At 39.5% G+C, this 20,776-nt stretch overlaps 1 protein-coding gene across 2 annotated transcripts in view; it reads left to right on the plus strand.

Moving 5' to 3' along the window:
• GRK5 (G protein-coupled receptor kinase 5) overlaps nt 1-20,776 on the plus strand; it is a 295,653-nt gene extending 274,877 nt beyond the window's left edge. The window contains exons 13-16 of one of the 2 annotated variants that reach the window (XM_031955944.1): nt 6,583-6,720; nt 7,405-7,542; nt 13,000-13,131; nt 18,924-20,776. In XM_031955944.1, coding sequence (XP_031811804.1) covers nt 6,583-6,720; nt 7,405-7,542; nt 13,000-13,131; nt 18,924-19,022 — 507 coding nt within the window. In that variant the 3' untranslated portion in view covers nt 19,023-20,776. The remainder of the gene's footprint in view (nt 1-6,582; nt 6,721-7,404; nt 7,543-12,999; nt 13,132-18,923) is intronic. The other variant, XM_023495628.2, reaches the window with a different exon arrangement.

Raw genomic sequence — 20,776 nt, forward strand, 5'->3', positions numbered from 1 at the left:
ATTTTCATGATTTATTATAAACTTTAAAAAGAACAATAATGACTAATAAAACTTGTTTAGAAACAGTTTACATTGAAGTGAATTTCAACATAGAACAACATAACTTTTCTGTCCCTCCCTCTGTCTCCGCCAGGATTCTTTCTTTGATCATTCATTCTCATTCACCTTTCTTCAGAGAGTTCTCTGGATTCATGGCATCACATGTGGGTCCCAAAGCTAGACAGAAGCTCTCCTTGCTACTCCTCACTCCCCACACTCTCAGTTCAGGGAGGCTTTTGTTTGCTTTCCAGCACCTGTTGAAGATAAGAATCTCACCCTTATTTTCTTGGGATCAGTGGTCAGGGGATGAGAAGAGACCTCCAGAGATCATCTGATCCTTGCCTTTTGCCTTCAAGTAAGGTAAAACAGGCATCATCACCAGCTCCCAGAGAGGGAGAGTTTTCAGTGTCCTCCCACTGCTTTTAGCACCCATTTACTTAAATTCCCAGTGTCCTCACACTGCCCCCTGGCTGCCCCTTGCTGTAGTATCACCACTCAGACAACAGCGTCTAAATTCTCTGTCTTATCTAAATTTCCTATTCCTAATGTTCTTTGCACACAGTATGTATTAGTAAGCTTTCAAATTGAATGTCACCCTCCTGACCTCTTCTCTATTAAAACTTGCAACTCCCTCATTCCAATCTTTATCCTACTCTCCAATTAGGTTAAACAGATAAATGAGTGTTTCCTAATGTGTCGCTTCTTTGAAACTAGTGTAACACAGGGTGGAAAACCAAACTAAAACCAAATTTTATTTGTTTAAGAAAGCCTTTCTCAAGAGACCAATAGGAGGGTTTCAAGGGACTTCATAAGGTGATGAAGAACGGATGTTTTCATTTAAGATACTCCCTAACAGGTTGAATCATCCTATATAGTCCCCTAACCCCAGCTTTATTGACTTGTTGATGAGATGGATGGATGGATGAATGGATGGATGGATGGACTGAAAGACAGAGACAGAAAGAGAGAGATAGAGGAGGGAAGGGGAGTGAGAGAGAGACAGAGGAGGGAGAGAGAGCAAGTGACGGACAGAGAAACAAAGAAAGAGAGTGAGTGACAGAGAGACACACAGAGAGAGGAAAGACAGAAAGAGACAGGGAAGGAGAAGGGAGAGAGGGATACAGAGACACACACACACAGAGTTAGAGAGAGAGGGAGGAAGAGGGGGAGGGAGAGGAGAGCAGAGCCTCAGGAAGTTTTAACATTCGATAGGAGAAGCCAGCTCCTTTCTCCTTCTTGAGTTGATCTCCTGAGTCACTGCCTGGGAGTTTTGTGGTAGCTCAAGCCAGGGCATGTCAGGTCACACTGCTCAGACGGCCATTCACTCCTGCTTGGCCCAAGAGCGACTTGGGCATCTGTTGACTTGCGGCTAAGTTCTTCCTTAATCAGTGCTGACCCTGGGGCTCTGGGGGATCTCTGAGGGCTCCTTTGCAGTTACATGGGTTTCTAGGTGACAAGATTTGGTTTCTGAGATCTGGCCAAGAATGACTCTCTGAAAACACCGCTCCTCTCGAGGCACTGTCTTTTCCCTCATGCATTAGCCCAATCCCAGAGGTATCCGTGTTTATTTAGTGTCCCCTAGCCCAACAAGTGGACCCAGGAGCCTTGGGTCTGGTGTGTGATACACAATTGTTCACTAACCCCAGCCTTGAGCACCTGCGACAGAGTTGTCCTCTGCCTCCCCCTGGTGGCTACTATGGACTCGGGAAGCAGAAGGCAGTAAGAGTCCTGGGCTGCTCCCCTCACTTCTCCATAGGATCTGAGTAGTTACCCTCATGGGCTGAAAAGCAAACCTCTGTCCTTCCTCTCCTCTTGGGGGACTCTGTTTGGGTTCCCGAGGCCTATGTGAACACGAAAATCAGCCACATCTTCCATTTCAGGTTGGGACCTGGAGTTTGGAGCTAAAAACAAGACTTTGGAAAGAAGAGATTTTACTAAAAAGTCTCTCCTCTCCTCAAATTGCTGAGCATCCCTTTTAGATCAGCATAGCCCCCTCCCCTGTTTTCCTTCTCTGATCTGTCTTAATGAAAAATTATCAGTTCATTTAAATCAACAGAAAGAAAAGATAGACCAAACTAATAGTGAGTTTTGTTGGAAAGGCATGGGCTTTCACTAAATATATTTATCTAACCTCATCAAATAAGTGGATAGAGCACTGAGTATGAAGTCAGGAAGATCTGCATTCAAATTTTACCCAAAACACTTATTATATATGACTCTGGGCAAGTCATTTGACCCCTATTTGCCTCAGTTTCTTTGTTTTTTATTTTTATTTTCAAAACATAAGAATGGATGATTTTTCAACATTGACCCTTGCAAAACTTTGTGTTCCAAATTTTTACCCCTTTCCCCCACGTAGTAACAAGTAATTCAATATATGTTAAATGTGTTAAAAATATTTATGTTGAGATAGCTAGATTGCATAGTGGATAGAGCACTGGACCTGAAGTCAGAAGGACATGAATTCAAATCTGGCCTTAGAAACTTAATACTTTCTAACTGGGACCCTAGTCAAGTCACTTAGCCCCAATTGCCTCAGCAAAAAAATAATATATATATATATATATATATATATATGTTAAATCTAATATATGTATACATATTTATACAATTATTATGCTGCACAATAAGAAGTAGATCAAAAAAGGAAAAAATGAGAAAGAAAACAAAATGCAAGCAAACAACAACAAAAAGAGTGAATACTATGTTGTGATTCACACTCAGTTCCCACAGTCCTCTCTTTGGGTATAGATGGCTCTTTTCATCACTAGATCATTAGAAATTTGCCTCAGTTTCTTCATCTATCCCATTGGGATAATAATAGTGCTCATCTTCCAAGATTATTATAATGATTAAATGAGACAAAGTGGCTTAGAGTGCTATATAAATTTGTATTATTATCATTATTGTTATTATCATCAAAGAAATCCTTCATTATTCTACAGAGGAGCTGAATCTCTGATATACTGTAGATTAGGCACAGGTTTAGGCTCATGTCATTTTGATTAAGAAAGCAGCAAGTCAGAAAAGTTATTGAAAGAGACTGTCAGGGTAATAAAAGTTTTAAGTGGGAGGGAATAACGATTATATTTTCTTATTCATGATTTTCAAAACTGATATTTCTATCTCTTTTTATTTCCCACAGCAACGGTTTCAAAGCCTTTCCCATCTCCTTAAGCCCCAACTACAGTCTGTTCCACCATATTTACAGATGTAGTTTTCTTTATTGATTTAGAAAATTGAGGCTATTGGTGGGATCCCCCTAAATTCTCTTCTTCTGTTTCTCAGACCTACTTAACATTACCACCTAATCTTTCCTCCCCTTTTTTCTCAGAGGAAAAGGCATTCCTACTCCAGAGTAAGGCTAATCATTCTGTTTGTGTCCATTTCTTCCTACCTTCTCCAGGTCCTTACTACAGGATTAATCCCAATCCATGCATTATCATCCTTTCCTTCTCTACTCAATATTTTCCTTCTGTCTATAAACATTTTTTATGAATCCTCAGGTCTTAAAAAAACAACTAAATTCGCTTTATCCTTCTACGAATTTCATCCATGTAATTACTCTGTTCAAAGTCTTTCAGAGGTTCTCTTCCACTTGTCTCTACAGTCTGACTTCAACATATCTTTGCAGTCAGTTTCATTTGGCCCCTTTCATGCATCCTAAGATCCATTCAATATGGATTTTTTTTTAGCTGTTCCTGAACTTAACATTCCATTTCTCACCTCACTTTCCCCCATGTTGCATCCTTAAAACCCTTAAATTCTTTCAACTCACATAGTATGTCCTCCACTAAGCTTTGCCCTGTCTTCTTGCCTCCACCCATTTTCCAGTTTTCATATGCTCGCTCTCTCTCTCTCCTCCTCAAATTTTACAGGCATTTTCTTGCTCATACATCTGCTGAATCCCCTCCACAACCACCTAAACTCCACGTAAACAGAAAAAGTTTCAGTGTTGTCTTTATAATCACACATAGTACCTTGAACATAGTGGATTCTTAATGAATGTTTTTTTTTAACTGAATTCAGCTGCAGTCCTCTCTTTCCCCTCCCCTTCATAGCCAAACTTCCTGCAAAAGTTTTTTGAATTCTGCGTCTCCTTTCATTCATCTATATTCACCTCAATTCAATGAAGTCTGAATGTTATCCCACTACTTGACTAAATGAGCTTTCTGAAGACCACCCTACCCAGTCTTCAGTCTCCTTGAATTCTGCAGTCTTTAATACAGCCTTTCTTCCTCCTACAAACTCTCCATTCACCCAGCTTTTGCCCATATGCATTGGCAGATGTTTGACAGCCTGCACACAGGACACATTTCTAAGCTTAATCTGCATTGATGACATTTTTCTCTATCACTTTATTATGGCTTGACAATCAGCAGAACAATAAATAAAGCTCTGACTTACAGTTTGCCAATTTCTGAGATGTAAATGCTCACACTGAAAATTTAATGATGGACTTCTGGGTGAGTTAGAGCCAGCTGCAGTATACTTTCCTAGTTCTCCCACCTTTCCATCCCCTCTATGCCTTTTTTACTAGTTCCTATACCTATCTCACCCTAAGTTAGGCTAAGTGTTCCCCAAGTTTCCAGCCTTGGCCATCTTTTTACTGAACATTGCAATCTCCACTATTCACACAACTTTAATCATCAAATCATTGTGAATGGTTCCCACGTCTATAACTCTCCTGAGTTTCATTTTCCTGTCTCAAGTTCTCACAAGACACCTTTACCAGAAAAAAACACTCACTCTCTTGATGACTTCCCCCAAAAGTCACCTTTAGATTAATCAGAAGGCAAATATAAATTGAAATTGAAAAGTAAACTAATCTCTCCCAAACTATCTTCCTTTCATGATGAGCTACAAGTTTTAGCTAAACCTTGTATTAGCCCAATGCTCTGCACACAGCTTTTCTTAAAAAGTGTTTGCTGTATTTATTGAATTGAATAAAGATCTTCTCCTACCTTTTGCTCCTATCATCTTCTCTCATCCAGTTAGTTGCCAAATCCTAGCCAAGCCATCTCTTGGTTAAGTCTTTTATTTTTCCATTATAATTGGCACCAATCTAGTATAAATTCCCATTTACTGTAACATGGAAACTTTTAGTAGTCTCCTAACCAGTTTACCTACTAATAGTCTCTTCCCTTCCCAATCCTTTTTCAATACTATCGCCAAACCAACCTGTCTAATGGAGTAACCCTTTGACCATGGATCTCTCTTGCTCAAATGTCTTCACTGCCTCTCATTTCCTATAGAATTTCTTATCCTGATATTTAAGGTCCTCTACAGTCTGACTATATATAACTTATTTTGCTAATTTCTTCTCATACTTTTCCTCCTTGTATTCTCTTTGCTCCAACATAATTGCGATAATTACCAAAATCTGGACACTTTTGTTAATGTGGAAGGAAGAGAAAGAGAAGGGGAAGAGAGGAAGGGAAGGAAGAAGAAGGTGAGGTGAAGGAAGGAAGGAAAGGGAGAGAGAGAATAAGTAAAATTAGTTATTACGACAGGTACTATGGAAGATCCAAAAATAGCCCAATGTCTTATCCACAGTAGGTACTTAAATAAATGTTTGGTAAATGAATGCTTAAAATTCATCCTCCTTATCTTCAGAATGCTCATTTAAGGATCCTAGGACATGTAGTTTGTTGTTGTAGTTCAGTCATTTAATCATATCCAACTCTTCATGACCCTGTATAGGATTTTCTTAACAAAGCCACTAGAGTGGCTTGTCATTTCCTCTCCAGTGGATTAAGGTAAATAAAGATTAAGTAACTTGCCCAGGATCACACAGCTTCTGCCTGTGTGAGGCCGGATTGTACTTCAAATCTTCCTGATTACAGGCCCAGAGAATACCCTATCCACTAAGCCAATTAGCTGTCTCCAAACAATACCAGAAATGTTGGTTAAGTACTAACTGAATGATATAAACTGTTAGTACTCTAGAACTTCAGAGCTTTGGAATTTTTTTTTTTTGTGGTAGTAGTTTGGGGAAGTGTTTCATGACAGCCAGGTGTCATAGTAGATAGAATATCAAGCCTGAAGTCAGAAATTCAAATCTGACCTCAGACACTTACGAGCTGTGAGATCCTGGGAAAGTCACTTAACCCTAGTTACCTCAGTTTTCTTCTGAGAGGAGGTGAAGAATGGAAATGGTTGGAGAAGAAAATGGCAAACCACTCTAGTATTATTACCAAGAAAACCACAAATGGGGTCAAGAAGACTTAGACATGACTCAAATAACTGAATAAAAAGAAGGGAAGGGGTATCCCAGAGTAGCAAATCTTTCCACAGGATGTGTTCAAGATCCAGCTTTTGTCACTTAACTAGCAATGTAACTATGGAAAAGTCACTTTATCTCTTAAAATCTCAGTTTCCTCATCTGTAAAAACCAACCAAACAAACAGGAGAATCCCTTGCCTGTTATTGTGTTGGAAGTGCTGGTGGGATTTCTTTTGGAGGCTCTTTATGCCTTAAGTCTTCTGGATATCTTCCTTCCTGGTCCAGAATGTTTCACTGCTTTCCTCTTATTCATTCCAGCTACTAGCCAAAGATGCAAAGCAGAGGCTGGGCTGCAGAGAGGAGGGTGCTATGGAAGTGAAGGGACACCCATTTTTCAGGAACATGAATTTCAAGCGATTGGAAGCAGGGATGTTGGACCCTCCCTTTGTACCGGATGTAAGTAACTTTCCCCTCTCTGTCAGCTTTCCTAGAGTCACTTTTAGACCAAAGTTGATGGAACATGTCTTTGCTCCTCTCAAAGATTATTCCTACAATAAATGTTTATGGAGCTCACTCTGGTAACATGGAAGAAGCAGTATAGCAGAAGTCAGAAAGCTTGGGTCTTCATCTCTACTCCACCTGTGGGACATGTTGTCTCTGGGTCTCATCCCTCTGTTCACTCAAAGAACCTAGTTTAACAGGGGAAGCAAGACATACACAAATAGCAGTAGAAGCCAACAACTGGAAGGAGGGGGTTCTGGGGCTGGGGAGTGGAGGGAGAGCATGGTTCAGAGCCCTCTGTCTATATCCTGCCTTCAGCAGCACCTTTAGTCTTGCTGGCTCTCAGCTTTGTTTTGTTTTTCATTACCTGTCTGTGAGCCTGCTACAAAGCCCAGTGCTAAGAGTTCTGAGGAAGGAAAATATGTCTACCAGCTCTAAGTGATGAGTTAGACTAAATGACTTCTCAGGGTCTTTTTCCAGTTCTAAGAGCCTGTGGTTTTGTAATTCTAAGTGCATATCAAAGATGAAGCAGACTAGACTAAAGCAGCAGCTCCTTACTGGGGCCTGGATTCAGCCTGGGCCTCACCAGTGGGTATAAAGATTAACCCTTTTCCTTCTGTTTCTCTCTCTGGGCCACAGCCCCGGGCCGTGTATTGTAAAGATGTGTTGGATATCGAGCAGTTCTCCACGGTGAAAGGTGTCAACTTGGACCACACAGATGATGATTTCTATTCCAAGTTTTCCACCGGATCCGTATCGATTCCATGGCAAAATGAGGTGAGCAGGGATGAGGGCATAGGCTTTGTCAGTCCAGTCCATTTGGGAGGGAAGAGAGAAGAAAAAGAGGATTGTGGGTGTTACTCTTGTTTTACAGAGGTAGGGACCAGGGTGCAATAAATAACCTTTAGCCAGAAGGCTGGACAAATGGCCATGAGTTTCAACTGCTGGACAAAACTATTAAGGTCAGGCTTCCAGAGGTTGAGGATGTCTTATTGAACAAAAATCAAGGAGAGAAAAGGGATCAAGAAGAAATAGAACCCAATCTCCTTCTTTTCTGAAGTTGTGCATAAAAAGTACAAGTCTCTACCCTTATAATCCAAGCCTTTTCTATGGTACAGCAAATTGGTGATAATTGTCCCAAGCCCTCTATTCTAGGGATTATTATGTAAAAAATATTGGAGTTTTACTGCTGGGCAGACTGGGTTGCCATAGAAAAAATGATTGTTGTTTTTTTAAAAGACTAATTCCTATAAGCAGTCCAAAACACACACACACACACACACACGGATATCATAGAACCCCTCCCCAGCTTCACTGCTTTTTGTTGATTTCTGTTCTCTTTCTAGACTATTGTTGACTTGCATTTTAACCTGTATTCCCTTGAATATAAGTAGTTTTGGAGAGGGATTGGAAGCAGCTTACAAAAAGTCTACACAGTATCTAATTTATATTTTAATATATTTAACATCTACTGGTCATCCTGCCATCTAGGGGAGGGGGTGGGGGGGTAAGAGATGAAAAATTGGAACAAGAGGTTTGGCGATTGTTAATGCTGTAAAGTTACCCATGTATATATCCTGTAAATAAAAGGCTATTAAATAAAAAAAAAAAGTCTACACAGTAATTGGCACCATATTCTACATTCCCCTAAGGACCAATCTTGGACTGTTGGGCCTACATCTGGATATCACTCTGACTCTAAAAGGGACATCAGAATTAAGCCTGTATTCAAATCTCACTTCTTACATACTACTGTGTGACTCAGGGCAAATCATTAAAACTCTGAAGGTCTTAATTTTCTCAACTCTAAAATGGAGATAATACCTATAGTTTGTATCTCACACTTTTTCATTTGTTTGCTTTTAGGCCCAACTAAGGTTATGGAATTAAATGATTTGCAAACTTTTAGCAATAATAGAGTGAGGGAGAGCTTGAAACACCTGTATCATATATACAAGTAGTATTGTAATTATATTATTCTCAGTTGAAGATCCATGCTCTCTCTCTCTCTCTCTCTCTCTCTCTCTCTCACTCTCTGTGAGTATGTATATGTATATATATATATATATATATATATATATATATATACACATATATGTTTGGAAATTAGTAATGTGGATGGAGGGTGGACCGATGAGTGATTTTCAGAGCATGAAAAGAGTAGAACTTAAAATAACTCACATTTTGATAGTTTACAAAACTTTCTCCTTGCAACAACCTTGCAAGATAAATAGTGCTTGTATTTTTCCTCCCTCATACAGATAAGAAAATAGAACAGTTAAGGAATAGTATAGTGTAGTGAGAAATGAAGTCAAAGAACCTGACTTTGCGTCCTAGGTGTACCATTTATTATCTCCTCAAGATCAGGTGCCGTCTTTTACCTTTCTTTGTATCCCCAGGACTTAGCATAGTGCCTAATACATAGAATGTTGTTATTATTCAGTCCTGTCCCACTCTTTGCGACCCCTTTGGGGTTCTGTTAGCAAAGATCCTGGAGTGGTTCGCCATTTCCTTCTCCAGTTTATTTTCTGAATGGGAAAACTGAGGCAAACAGGACTAAATCACTTGTACATAATAAATTGTTTCTGAGATCCCATTTGAACTCGGGAAGATGAATCTTCCCGACTCCAGGATGAGTACCCTGTGCACTATGGTGCCACCTAGCTGTCCCAATCCTTAGTAAGTGCTTAATAAATGTTTACTGACTAATTAATCTGTATGACTTTAAGCAAATCCTTAGTTTCCAAATCCTCATTTTTTAAAAATAAGGGAGTTGGATTAGATAACAGCAAAGACTCTTCCCAGCTCCAAATCTGCAGGTTGTAGATTTGGTCACCTAGCTAGCAGATAGCAAATCACGGAGTTGAGATAGGGTCTGATGAATTCCTTTTGAGAGTACTCTGCAATGTGCTACTTAACTCTCTAAGCAAGCTCAGCTTGCACTGGTGACTTCCTCTGGGAAGTGTAACTAGGGAACGATATAACAGAGTATAACAGGACTTTGCAGAATCCCTGTGTGCAATCAGGGCATCCCTAACTAACTTCACTGAGAATGCCATACGGCATTTGGTTTGAGAGGGAAAGGGCAATCTCTAACTACCCAGTGGTGGTGTGATGTCTGTTGAAATGAACGGATTAGCCTGAACCAGAGTCCCTTCGATTATGAGGCTAGAGCAAGGCTTCTTAAACTTTTCCCCCTCCTAACCTCCTTTCACCCAAGAAATTTTTACACAACGTTAGGTATATGGATATATAAAATAAGTATACACCATAAATAGTTATTGATAATAAATGATAAAAATTTTATTTTAAATCAATTCTTTGGTATGTGTATAATTTTACCATTTATTAAAGACAAAAGCAAATTTGCACAATAATAAAATGGTACTTATTTATTTTTACATAAAGAATTAAATTTTGTTAGAATATGTGATACCTTTCACTGTTGCCAATTTTTTGCTACCCTCACATTCGGTTATGTGACCCCATGTGCTGCATCCTTCAGTTTAAGAAGCTTTAGTCTTGGAAGTTTTTGGTCTTAAAGCATGGATTGCATGTCCTGGCACTGACCCTTCTTCCACTTTTTCTCATAAGTCTATGGTTATGAATGAGTCCTCAAACTACCTTCTACTCTCATAGTTTCCAGCAACTACAGAGCAAAGATGGTGCCAGAGGAGCCTTGTGAACTCTTGCATTTGCAAAACAGGCAAAATATTCCACTGGGACTAGAAATGGATATGGTCAATCTCTAATGATATGCTTGAGCATCACCTTTAACCATAAGGTCTAGATTCTGTCACAGGTGTTAACCAGCTCCACAAAAAGATGAATTTCCATTTTAGTTTTCACCTGAAACATGACTTCTTGCTCATGGACACTTAGCTCGTACTCATTCTTCCTCCCTGTTGGAAGATTAGTTTCTCAGGCAACAGTGTTCCTAGGTTCAAGTTCCTACCTTTATTCAATCATCTAGGCTCTGCCTCTCAAATCCCCCCCCTCTTTTATTTTTACAGATGAACAGAAGTTCAGAGAGCATAATAGATTTGCTCAAGGTGGCCCATATAGGAAATGAAAGAGCTGAGATTTGATCCCAAGTTCTTTGAGGTCAAAAGGGTAGCATTCTCCTGACTTTTCTCAGCTTTTCCCTTACCTTCCATTCCCAAACAGTAATAAAAGTAAAATAATTTATCTCTCAGAAACTAGGTAGTACAGTGGATAGAATACCAGATCTGGAATCAAGAAGTCTCATATTCCTGAGTTCAAATTTGATCTCAGATACTATCTAGCTGTGTTACCCTGGGCAAGTCACTTTACCTTGTTTGCCTCAGTTTCCTCATCTGTAAAATGAACTGGAGAAGGGAATGACAAACCTCTCCAGTATCTTTGCCAGCAAATCCCCAAGTGAGATCACAGAGAATCGGGACATGACTGAAAAATGACTTAACACGCACTGAACAAAATTTATCCTTTTCGTTTATAAAAATGAAACGTGACTTTAAAGGCCTTAACTGGCAGTATTCTAAAACTTCATAAAGAGCATGGCGTAACATGAGGCTTTCAATCTGTGAAAGAGGAGCTTTGTATCTTCAGGCAAGCTACTATTAATAGCAATCATGCTGCCTCAACATGAGTCAGCCCAGCATATCCGTAATAATAATAGCTAGCATTTACATAGCACTTTCTTCAAGTTTGCAGAGTTTTTCAAATATCTCATTTTATCTCACTACCTAACTTGTGAAGGTCAAATGAGATTAATAAAGAAAGTGCTGGACTTGAAGACAGGAATATACAGGCTCAAACCTCAGCTCTAATTATTATTAGCTGTAACTGAATATAAGCAACCCACTTAATGTCTCTGAGACTCAGTTTCCTTCCTAGTAAAGGGAGGCTAATAATGCCTGTAATGTCACTCTTATGGGACTGTGGTAAAACTCAAGTGAACTAATTCCTGGGAGATATTTGCAAATATTATAACATTATAACAGTTGTTATTGTATGAAAATACTTTGTATTAATGTCAATGTTTGTTATTTTTAGTAATCCTAAAATGTTATTTTCAATGGTATTATTTTTAGTACTATCATTTCATTAGGGAAGGACCCAGCTAACTTTTAAAAAATATTTAGGCTAATAAATATTTTTTACAATTAATTTGGAATTTTTTATTGTGATTTTTCCTGTATTCCCAGATTTTAACTCTATAGTACAATTTATTTTTTTTTAAAACAATTTAAATCTGGATGCAACTTTAAAAAAAAAGAGAGAGAAGAACAAGGGAAGTACTAGATTAAACATGCAATAAGATGAACAGTGATAGCTCAGAGACATGTCTAATAAAGTGGGAACTGACTGAATCACACTGACTCCATCTTGTGACTCAAATCTAGATCTAATTCAGTTCCCTTTCTATTCATTTATGGGTCTAGTCCAATTTCTGTCATGGGAGAATACTTTATTCAGTGATGGGAATTGTGAGAAAACTTTATTGCATTGTTTGAACCTAGCACTGAGTGGTTGGGAAACTGGACCACTTCTGCCATTTAGGCTAATAGATATTTCAAGGTCCATAAAACAGCCATCAAGATCATAGACTTAAGATTATAAAAGACCTTAGAAGCCAGCTGGTACATATAAGTAAACTGAGGCTCAGAGAGCCCAAGTTCTCTATTGAATACACATACACAGATAGTAAATGGAAGAGTTAGGATTTGGGTCCAGATCCTTTGACTCAAAACTCAGGTCTATTTTATTGAACTTCCTCCAGGTAGAATTTTTCTGACACATAATAAGATCCCCATGGCTTTGCCATAATATTTTCTACTTTAATTTCCTTTAAAAATATTCCTTAGGAACTGACATCAATTATAGTTTCCTATCTTGTCCATCTTTCTGTCTTGCCCCTCCAGCAGGATTTGGCCTTATCAGCGTGAAGCAAGATTGGGGAGACACTTTGGAGCTACTGCCCATTCTCCCCTTAAAAGACCTCATACCTCATTGCTGATGCCTTAGTTCTGCCAGTAGCATTTCTTAGAAACTAAGATTGAGAACTCTGGTTCAAATGCTTAATTCTCAGTTAAAAAAGAGAAAAGATGAAGTTTCTGGGCTGTACAAGAGTTTGTTCTTCCAAATGCTGGGGGCCTTGTTCCTTTGTCTGCTTTACCTTTCTGCTTTCTGCGAAAAGTGACAGGATGTGGCTTCTATAATGTATGTCTGGTTTTGCCTCCATTTCCCCAGATGATAGAAACTGAATGTTTCAAGGAGTTGAATGTGTTTGGACCAAACGGTACTCTTTCACCTGACCTGAATCGGAGCTACCCTCCCGAACCGCCGAAGAAAGGCTTGCTACATCGAATTTTCAAGCGTCAGGTGAGACCTCAGGCTGAGACCAACCATGGAACCCTTGAGTTTAGGCAGACACAGTAAGATTTTGGTTCTCAAGCCAGAGTAAAAGAACCCTGGCTTTGGAATCAAAACAGCTGAGTTCAAATTCTAGTGCTACAGTTTGTTCTTCTGAATCTCAGTTTTCTCATCTGCAAATTAGGTCTAATGACACCTGTAACACCAGTCTCATACAAAAGTTGTAAGGATCAACTGAGATAATAGGTAAAACAAGAGAGAGACAGAGACAGATAGATAGACACACAGGGACAGACAGAAAAGAGAGAAAGAAGCAGACAAAGACAAAAAAGTCAGAGAGAGACAGAGACCAAGACTGAGATACAGAGACACAGAGAGAAAGACAGAGGGACAGATAAAGATACATAGAGAAAGACAGAGAGAGGGAGGAGAAACAGAGAAGACAGAGACAGAAAGAGAGAGACAGAGACACAGAAAAAGAGAAACAAAGAGAAAATTAGAAAGACACAGAAAGAGACAGAGAGAAGTGAGAGACAGAGAGATGAGAGATAAAGCCAGAAAGAAAGACTAAAGACAGAGACAGAGAAGCAAGAAAGACAGAGACAGAAAGAAAAAGACACAAGGGACACAGATAGAGAGACACAGAGAGAAAGAGAGAAAGATACACAGAAAGAGAGAGGGATGGAGAAGGATAGAGACAGAGAGAGAGAATGCAAGAAAGAGAAAAGAGAGGAGAGAAGGAAGGAGAAAGAGAAAGAGAGAAAGAACACTATTTTTAGAAGGTCTAGAGATTAAAAAGAGACTCTCAAAACTTCTTGTAGCATCCCCTAATCTACATAGCAGGGACTAGTTGGGTGGTGGTATGTCTCCATTGTGTGGTTTAGGTGGCATTTTGTAAAGAGAAGCAGCACAATGTGGTTGATGTGGAATGAGAAGACCTGAATTTAGGCTCCATTTTGCCATTCTCTGACAGTGTAGCTTTGAGTGAGTTTTCTTATCTCTAAGACAGGCTTCTTACAAACAGAACTAGAAGGAGCCTTAAAATTCATCTAGTCTAACCTACAGATGAGAAAACTGAAGCCGGTGAGACTGAAGGACTTTCCCAAGTTCATATCCAGGCAGGGACTGACAGAGCCAAGATCTAAGTCCAATCCTGCTGATACCAGATCATCCACCATTCTTTCTTTCCCCTGCACCTGCTAATAATGCCCACCCTGTCTGGTTCACAGAGTTTTTGTGGGATTCAAAAAAGATGACTTATGTAGGGCAGCCTAAATGTGTGTTCCTGTTGTGTTTAGAAGTAGAGAAAGGGGGCATAGAGGACTTCATCACTGATCAGTGAGTGTCTAGGACATCCTCCAGGCTCTTTAAGAAAGTCCAGTATCAGAATAAATAGTAGAAATAATTTCAAAAATGGGTTTCTAATTTTGTTGTTCTTGGTCAGCATGTCTAACTCTTTATGACCCTTCTGAAGTATTTTTGGCAAAGATACTGGAGTAGTTTTCCATTTTCCTCTTCACTGGATTAAAGCAAACCAGGTTTAAGTGTCTTGCCCAGGGTCACACCGCTAGTGAGTGCCCGACACCGGATTTGAACTCTCAGCTTCCTGACCAGTACTTTATCCGCTGTGCCACCTAGCTGCCTATGTGTAGGCGTAGTCTACAACCCATTCATTCAGAGACCTATTTAGGTGCTAGGATGCGGGGTCAGATACTGCACAGCTACTTCTAATCCTAGCTCTCTCTCCAATTTTCTTTGTGGATGGGTGGGGGAAAAATGGGAAGGGAGCAAGGCAATAATAGTCTTAGGCAAAATATCAAGTAACTTGTGTGTGCAGAATACAATGCTCTAGGTCTGGGGAGAGTCAAAGTTTTGATGTAGCATTTTCCTTGCCCTCATGGAGCTTATAGGCTAGTAGGAGGAAAATACACATGCATAGTACAAGGGAATGAATAAAAAAGGCACTGGCAAGGTGTTGATCCAAGTCTGAGGAGGCTTTCTTGGCTGGAGGGAACTAAGCTGACATTTAAAAAGTAAGAAATGCAAAAAAGTATATTATTTTTTTTTTAATGAATCAGTTCTAAGTTGAGCAATCTTTTTGGAAAATGAAAGAGCCAAAAATCTCATTTTTCTCCCCCAAGGCTTTGACCAGGAGTAGGAGGATGAGTGGGATTTCATCAAACAAACTAGGAGGCTAACCAAGCATTCTGGACATAGGGAACAGTGAAAGCCAAAGTCCAGAGACTGGAAAGTGCTGGGGATGTGAGATTGATGGCACATAGCTCAGAATGGCAGGAGCACATGATACACAAAAGGAAGGAGAATGAAAGATAGCACAGCATTAGCCTTTGCTATGGGTAGCCAGTTGCAGCACACTGCCAAAGGGTCAGGAGATCCATTCATGTACATAGGCATGTGGCTACTCACCAACTTTTGAATTGAGCTGGGAGAAGAAAGGAAGAGAATGGGGGAGGTCCACATGATTTGGGGCATGCCCAACAACAGTCAAGGAAGAGGGCTGCATCTTCTTTGAGAACCTGCCCTAGTCAATCAGGAAGTTTCTGAGGGACATTGCCATAATTGGATCTGGACCTAAGAAAAATTAGTCTTGCCCCAGCATTTGTTCCACTCAAAAAGACATTGATTAAGCAAGTATTATGAACCGTGCTGTAGAAGGGGCACAAATTGAAAAATCCCACAATACCCGGCTGCCTGAAGCTTACAGTGTAACTGGGAAGATAAGAAGAGTGTGCAGTTTAGGTAAATGAGTAGGAATCAAGATAGAAGGTAAGCAGGGTGAAGGAGAGAGCAGAACCACGTGCTTTAAGAATATTTGAGAAGGAAGAAATTCCCTTTAGATCAGGATATGAAGAGGAAGGTGATTCTTGGAGAAGCCGCATAATGGAAGCACTGAGACAGGGTGAAAGCAGAGGCAGAGCCCATTTAAGAATGGTCCAAGAAGGTACTAGTGAGGGCCTGCATGCTGGTGAGGATGGAGAGGAGGAGGAAGGAATGGGAAAGAGATTCCGTTACCTTTCCAAGCTGAGGCTTCCACATGGACAGTGGGAAAAATGCCCTTCTGGAGATGAGATGACACATTTCATAGTACTTTACAGAGGGAAGGGCTTATTTTTGTTATGAGGGTTGTGGGACACTAAGCTATCTCGTATTCTTTTGCCCCTTCAAGCAATTCCTACTGACACTCTCCTTTCTGCTCATTTCTGCCATAGGCTCCAGGACAGAGAGGAAAGGGCTTAACTTTGCTAGCCTGGCAAGGAGCGCAGATACTGCGCTGTTTTGGAAAAGACTTTTGGGGGGAGGGAATGCTTTGAGAGTGCTATGGAACGAGAGGGCCCAGAGATCTCCAGCCTGTTTCAGGTTCCCTGAGGGACAGAGAAGCCCTGAAAACTTTTTGGAGTATGGGAGTGGCTATAGAGATCCAGGGCATGGATGTGGTATATAATATGACACTAACGCCAGCCCTTTGCTCCATTGCCTTTGATATTTCAGTGATGTGTAATTCTTTTTTGGCCATTTACCAAATTTTGAATTGAATTGGGAGAAGAAAGGAAGAGACAGGAGCAGCAGGTCCTGAAATTTCCCTTCCCCCCTGAAATTTTATTTTTCCCTCTGAAGGCTGGCTTCCTAGCTCACATGTCTCTTCTCCCTCTCTTCCCTAGCTTACCAAAGGAAGCCAAACTTACAGCTCAATTCCCCCTTCAGACAAGGCAGTTCCTAGAGCCAAGAAAAGCTAGTTTGTCATATCTGTGGGAGTGGCAGGTACCCTCCCCTCCTTGAAGCAGTTGTTAGGAACACCCAGGAGGCTCCAGTTATCAGCCTAAACCAGATGGCCCTCGGGAGGTCTTAGGGAAAATTGCAACTTCTTTAAAAGAAAAGGGAACAGGAGTTTCTATCAAGCAAAATACAGCCCTGCTTGCAATGCTATAAATACTTGGTTAGTAATTCTGAATAAAAAGCAAACTTTAATAGTTAAAAGTGTTTCAAGTTGTCACTACCTGGACAACACAGTTCCTGCTTGTTTTCCCAGGTTCTCCCATTCAAAGCATCTGGAAGCCAGAGGGTTCTGCCCAATATCACTCAACTATTCCACACACACACACACACATACAAAAAAAAAAAAAAAAAAAAAAGATGGATGCAGATCACATGCAGAGGTCTTCATAGCCCTTAGAAATTTTCCAAGGAGAATATGAGCTAGTGGGAATCTTTAAGGAGATTAGAAAAGCTCTTCTAAGGCAGTAACTGAGTTCTATTTTTTTTCCTTACAATGTCGGGGTATAATTAAAAGAATACTGGATTTGGAATCACAGGAGATGAGGTCAAGTCCCACTTCTCCAACTTATTCTTGTGGACAAGCTGCTTTCTCTCTCTAGATGTTTCCTTATTGGCAAAATGAAACAATTGGGCTATTTGTATTTCTAAGATCCTCCTAGCTCTGAATCCTAAATGGTATAATGTATAGAACACTGGACTTGGAGTTAAGAGAGTTCAAATCTGGCCTCATATACTTATTGACTATGTAACCCTGAGCAATGCACTAAATCTGTATTTGCCTATTTCTTTGTCTATAAATGAAAATTATAATAGCACCTACTTGCCAGGTTTTTCATGAGGATGAAATGAGATAATACTTGTAGAGCACTTAACACAGTGCCTGGCACATAATAAGTATTATGTATAAAGGTGAGCTATTATTATTCTTATTATCAAGATGTTCAAAACCCAAGAATTCATTGGATAAATGTAAAAGACCTACTGGGAAAAAGTTCACTAATAAAATCACCTAATAAGCAAGTGGATTCCAGACTGGACACTAAAGATATTGTCACTGCCCAAATAACTCCTTCAAAACTTGGAGTCCCTGAAGTTCACTGAGCCTTAAAAGGAACAATCTGTATATCACAGGGACCAGGCTGTGAATTTAACAAGTACAACATAACAAGAGTTTATCAAGATTCTATAAAGTTCCCCAAGAGCCCACTTGAGCTAGAGTTAATTACTTATGTAAGCCTTGTCTGCACAGAGAAAGCGTGTGATCTTATAAAAACATAGATAGACTTGCACAAAATAAGAGAGTAAAATGAACAGAACCAAGAAAATGTTGTGTACTGTAATAGCGATATTGTTTTAAGAACAACTTTGAACAAAAAAAAAATCATTTTGACTTATCAATACCCAAATTAATTATGAAGAACATATGAAGGAAGACATCTGCATCCAGAGAAAGAACTGATAAATAGGAGTATGTGTAGAATGATTTCACACACTTACATACATACACATGCATATATATATTTTTTTTTTCATATATACATATACATGTCTAATGGTAGCCATCTCTATGGTGAGGGGAAGGAAAGAAAAAGGAAGAAATTTACATGATAACCTTATTTATTATATATTTAAAAGGAATAGCAAGTTGTACATAATAGATTGGCAGTTTCATGTACAATCATCTTTTTTAGTATACTGTGTCATGGAAATATTTTTATTCCATAAATTAAAAATAAAATGAATAAAAACTTAAAATAAAATAAAACAATGAAGAGCAAGTAGGAGGCAGAGATGAAGAGATGATCCCAGTCTGTGCTTTCCTTCTTTCCTTTCTCTCCATAAGCTTAAATAATACTTAAGGAGCCCTTGCCTTGCAGACAGCTTAAGGATATACTTATTTTCCAGTTTAAACAGGGCAAAAAGTTTCCTTTTAAATGCTTGTTTAGATTATGATATGTCTGTCTCTGTAAATCATTGTAACAGGTCTAATGGTTTTTCTCTTTTAGCATCAGAACAATTCTAAGAGTACTACTAATTCCAAGGCGAATTTTAACCATCACATCAACTCCAACCATGTACGTTCAAATTCTACTGGAAGCAGCTAGTTTCAGCTCAAATCTGGGAGTTTTAAATGGGGCTACGCCCTAGTCCTTCCACTTAAGAAACAGAGCTCCTGCCAACAAGTGCCGCCACCATCACTGAGTTAAACCAATGCTTCCGTCCCTCCAAAAGCCAGAGAGGGGCTCTGTCCAAACCCTGGAAATGGAACCTCCAATTTTCCTGAAGAAATTCCCACTCAGGTCTGTTTTTCTGGAGGGGGCCCTTGGACAGCTGGTGTGATGGCACTTGGTCTCTGTAGAACATTGCAATAGAAATCCAACAGATAAGACAACTTGCACGTATTTAAATAGCATCATACCTAGAACTGAATTTTGTCCTTATTATTTTTAAAGAAAAGTTTTGTAAATTTCTCTATTGTCTCAGTTTACATTTTGTACATTTGTATTTAAATGAAAGTCAGACCTTGAGGGTGTATATTTTCTGTGCAGCCGTTGTAAAGCCATGTGTTTTAAGACATTGAGGGGAAAGGGAGGGAAGGGGGGGGTGGGATTTTAAAAATGTGACTCAAGACTTCCAGAGCCTCAATTGAAAAATTGTTGTTTTTATTAACTACAGAGAATTATTCCAATTTCACATTAGCTAGTGGGTTATATTTCCATACATGCATTTGATGGCACAATTTATTCCTAACTAACTTACATTTGTTTGTATATTTGATTTATAGCAACACTGCATACAATTTCTCTGTTAGTTTGTAACGTCTTGTATTAAATGCTAAAAAAAAAAAAAAAAGAAAAAAAAAAGAAAAAAGGGCACACTTGTGACTTAACCCCATTTGAGAATTTCCTCCATCTAAGGGGGACCTGCTGGCACCACTGAGTTTAGTGCCAGGTATTTTTTTTTCATAGATCCTCAAAATATTTGTGGTGTGATTCAGGATCCTCCTTCTATTCTCCATCCCATTTAAACATTAGGAAAGACTCCAGGGAGAGGAAGCATGGTTAGGACCTAAGACTTTGGCCCATTGGTCTCTGGGCAGAGAATATTGTTCTTCCTATCTAATGTGTCCTGACCTCTTGTTTGCATGCATTTCCCTCAAATTTGGGTTGTGGAGTTTTTTTGTTTTTTTTTTTTTTAAAGGGAAATATAGGAATGATAACAATGAAAGGAAATCCCAAGTGTCTTAAAATTTTACAGACAAAAGGAAGCCTAGATGTAGAAGTCTGTATCAGCTCTAATGTTTAGTTGAGAATAATAAAGACAAGAAGAAAGATTTCCTGAAACTATTTGGTGCCTATGCATTTAACAGGGATTCCTTCTGAGGTATCCTACAGAGAAGGAACACAGTGGTACAAAACAGAAAAAAATAAAATAAAATTAGGCCTCTTATGCAAATTCCTCCTAGTTCCCATGTGAATAGTGAGTGAAAAAGTCTCTAGTTTCAGAGCCCAGCATATGGGTAGTAGGTTGGGTAAGCAGCCAAAGATCAGGCAGGGATGGACTTCCCTCAGTTTTCTCTGGTCCAAAGTTGGCTACCCCATGGAGAAGACCAGTGACCAAAAATGGTGGCAGGGTACTTGAGAAGACAAGCAAAGACAAGGATGTTTTCCACTCTTCAAAGATCAGAACAGAGTTTTGAAATAAAGAAGATCCCTCTAACTCCAGCCAGGATTCACAGAACCCAAATGGGTGAAAGATCTCTGGAAATAATCCCAGTGTCAAAGGATCACAGGATAATAGATAAAACTGGAAGCAACTTCAAAGGCCATTTTGTTCCACCCTCTCAGTTTACAGATGA

The sequence above is a fragment of the Sarcophilus harrisii genome, chromosome 2, assembly GCF_902635505.1.
Source record: "Sarcophilus harrisii chromosome 2, mSarHar1.11, whole genome shotgun sequence".
Taxonomy (NCBI): domain Eukaryota; kingdom Metazoa; phylum Chordata; class Mammalia; order Dasyuromorphia; family Dasyuridae; genus Sarcophilus; species Sarcophilus harrisii.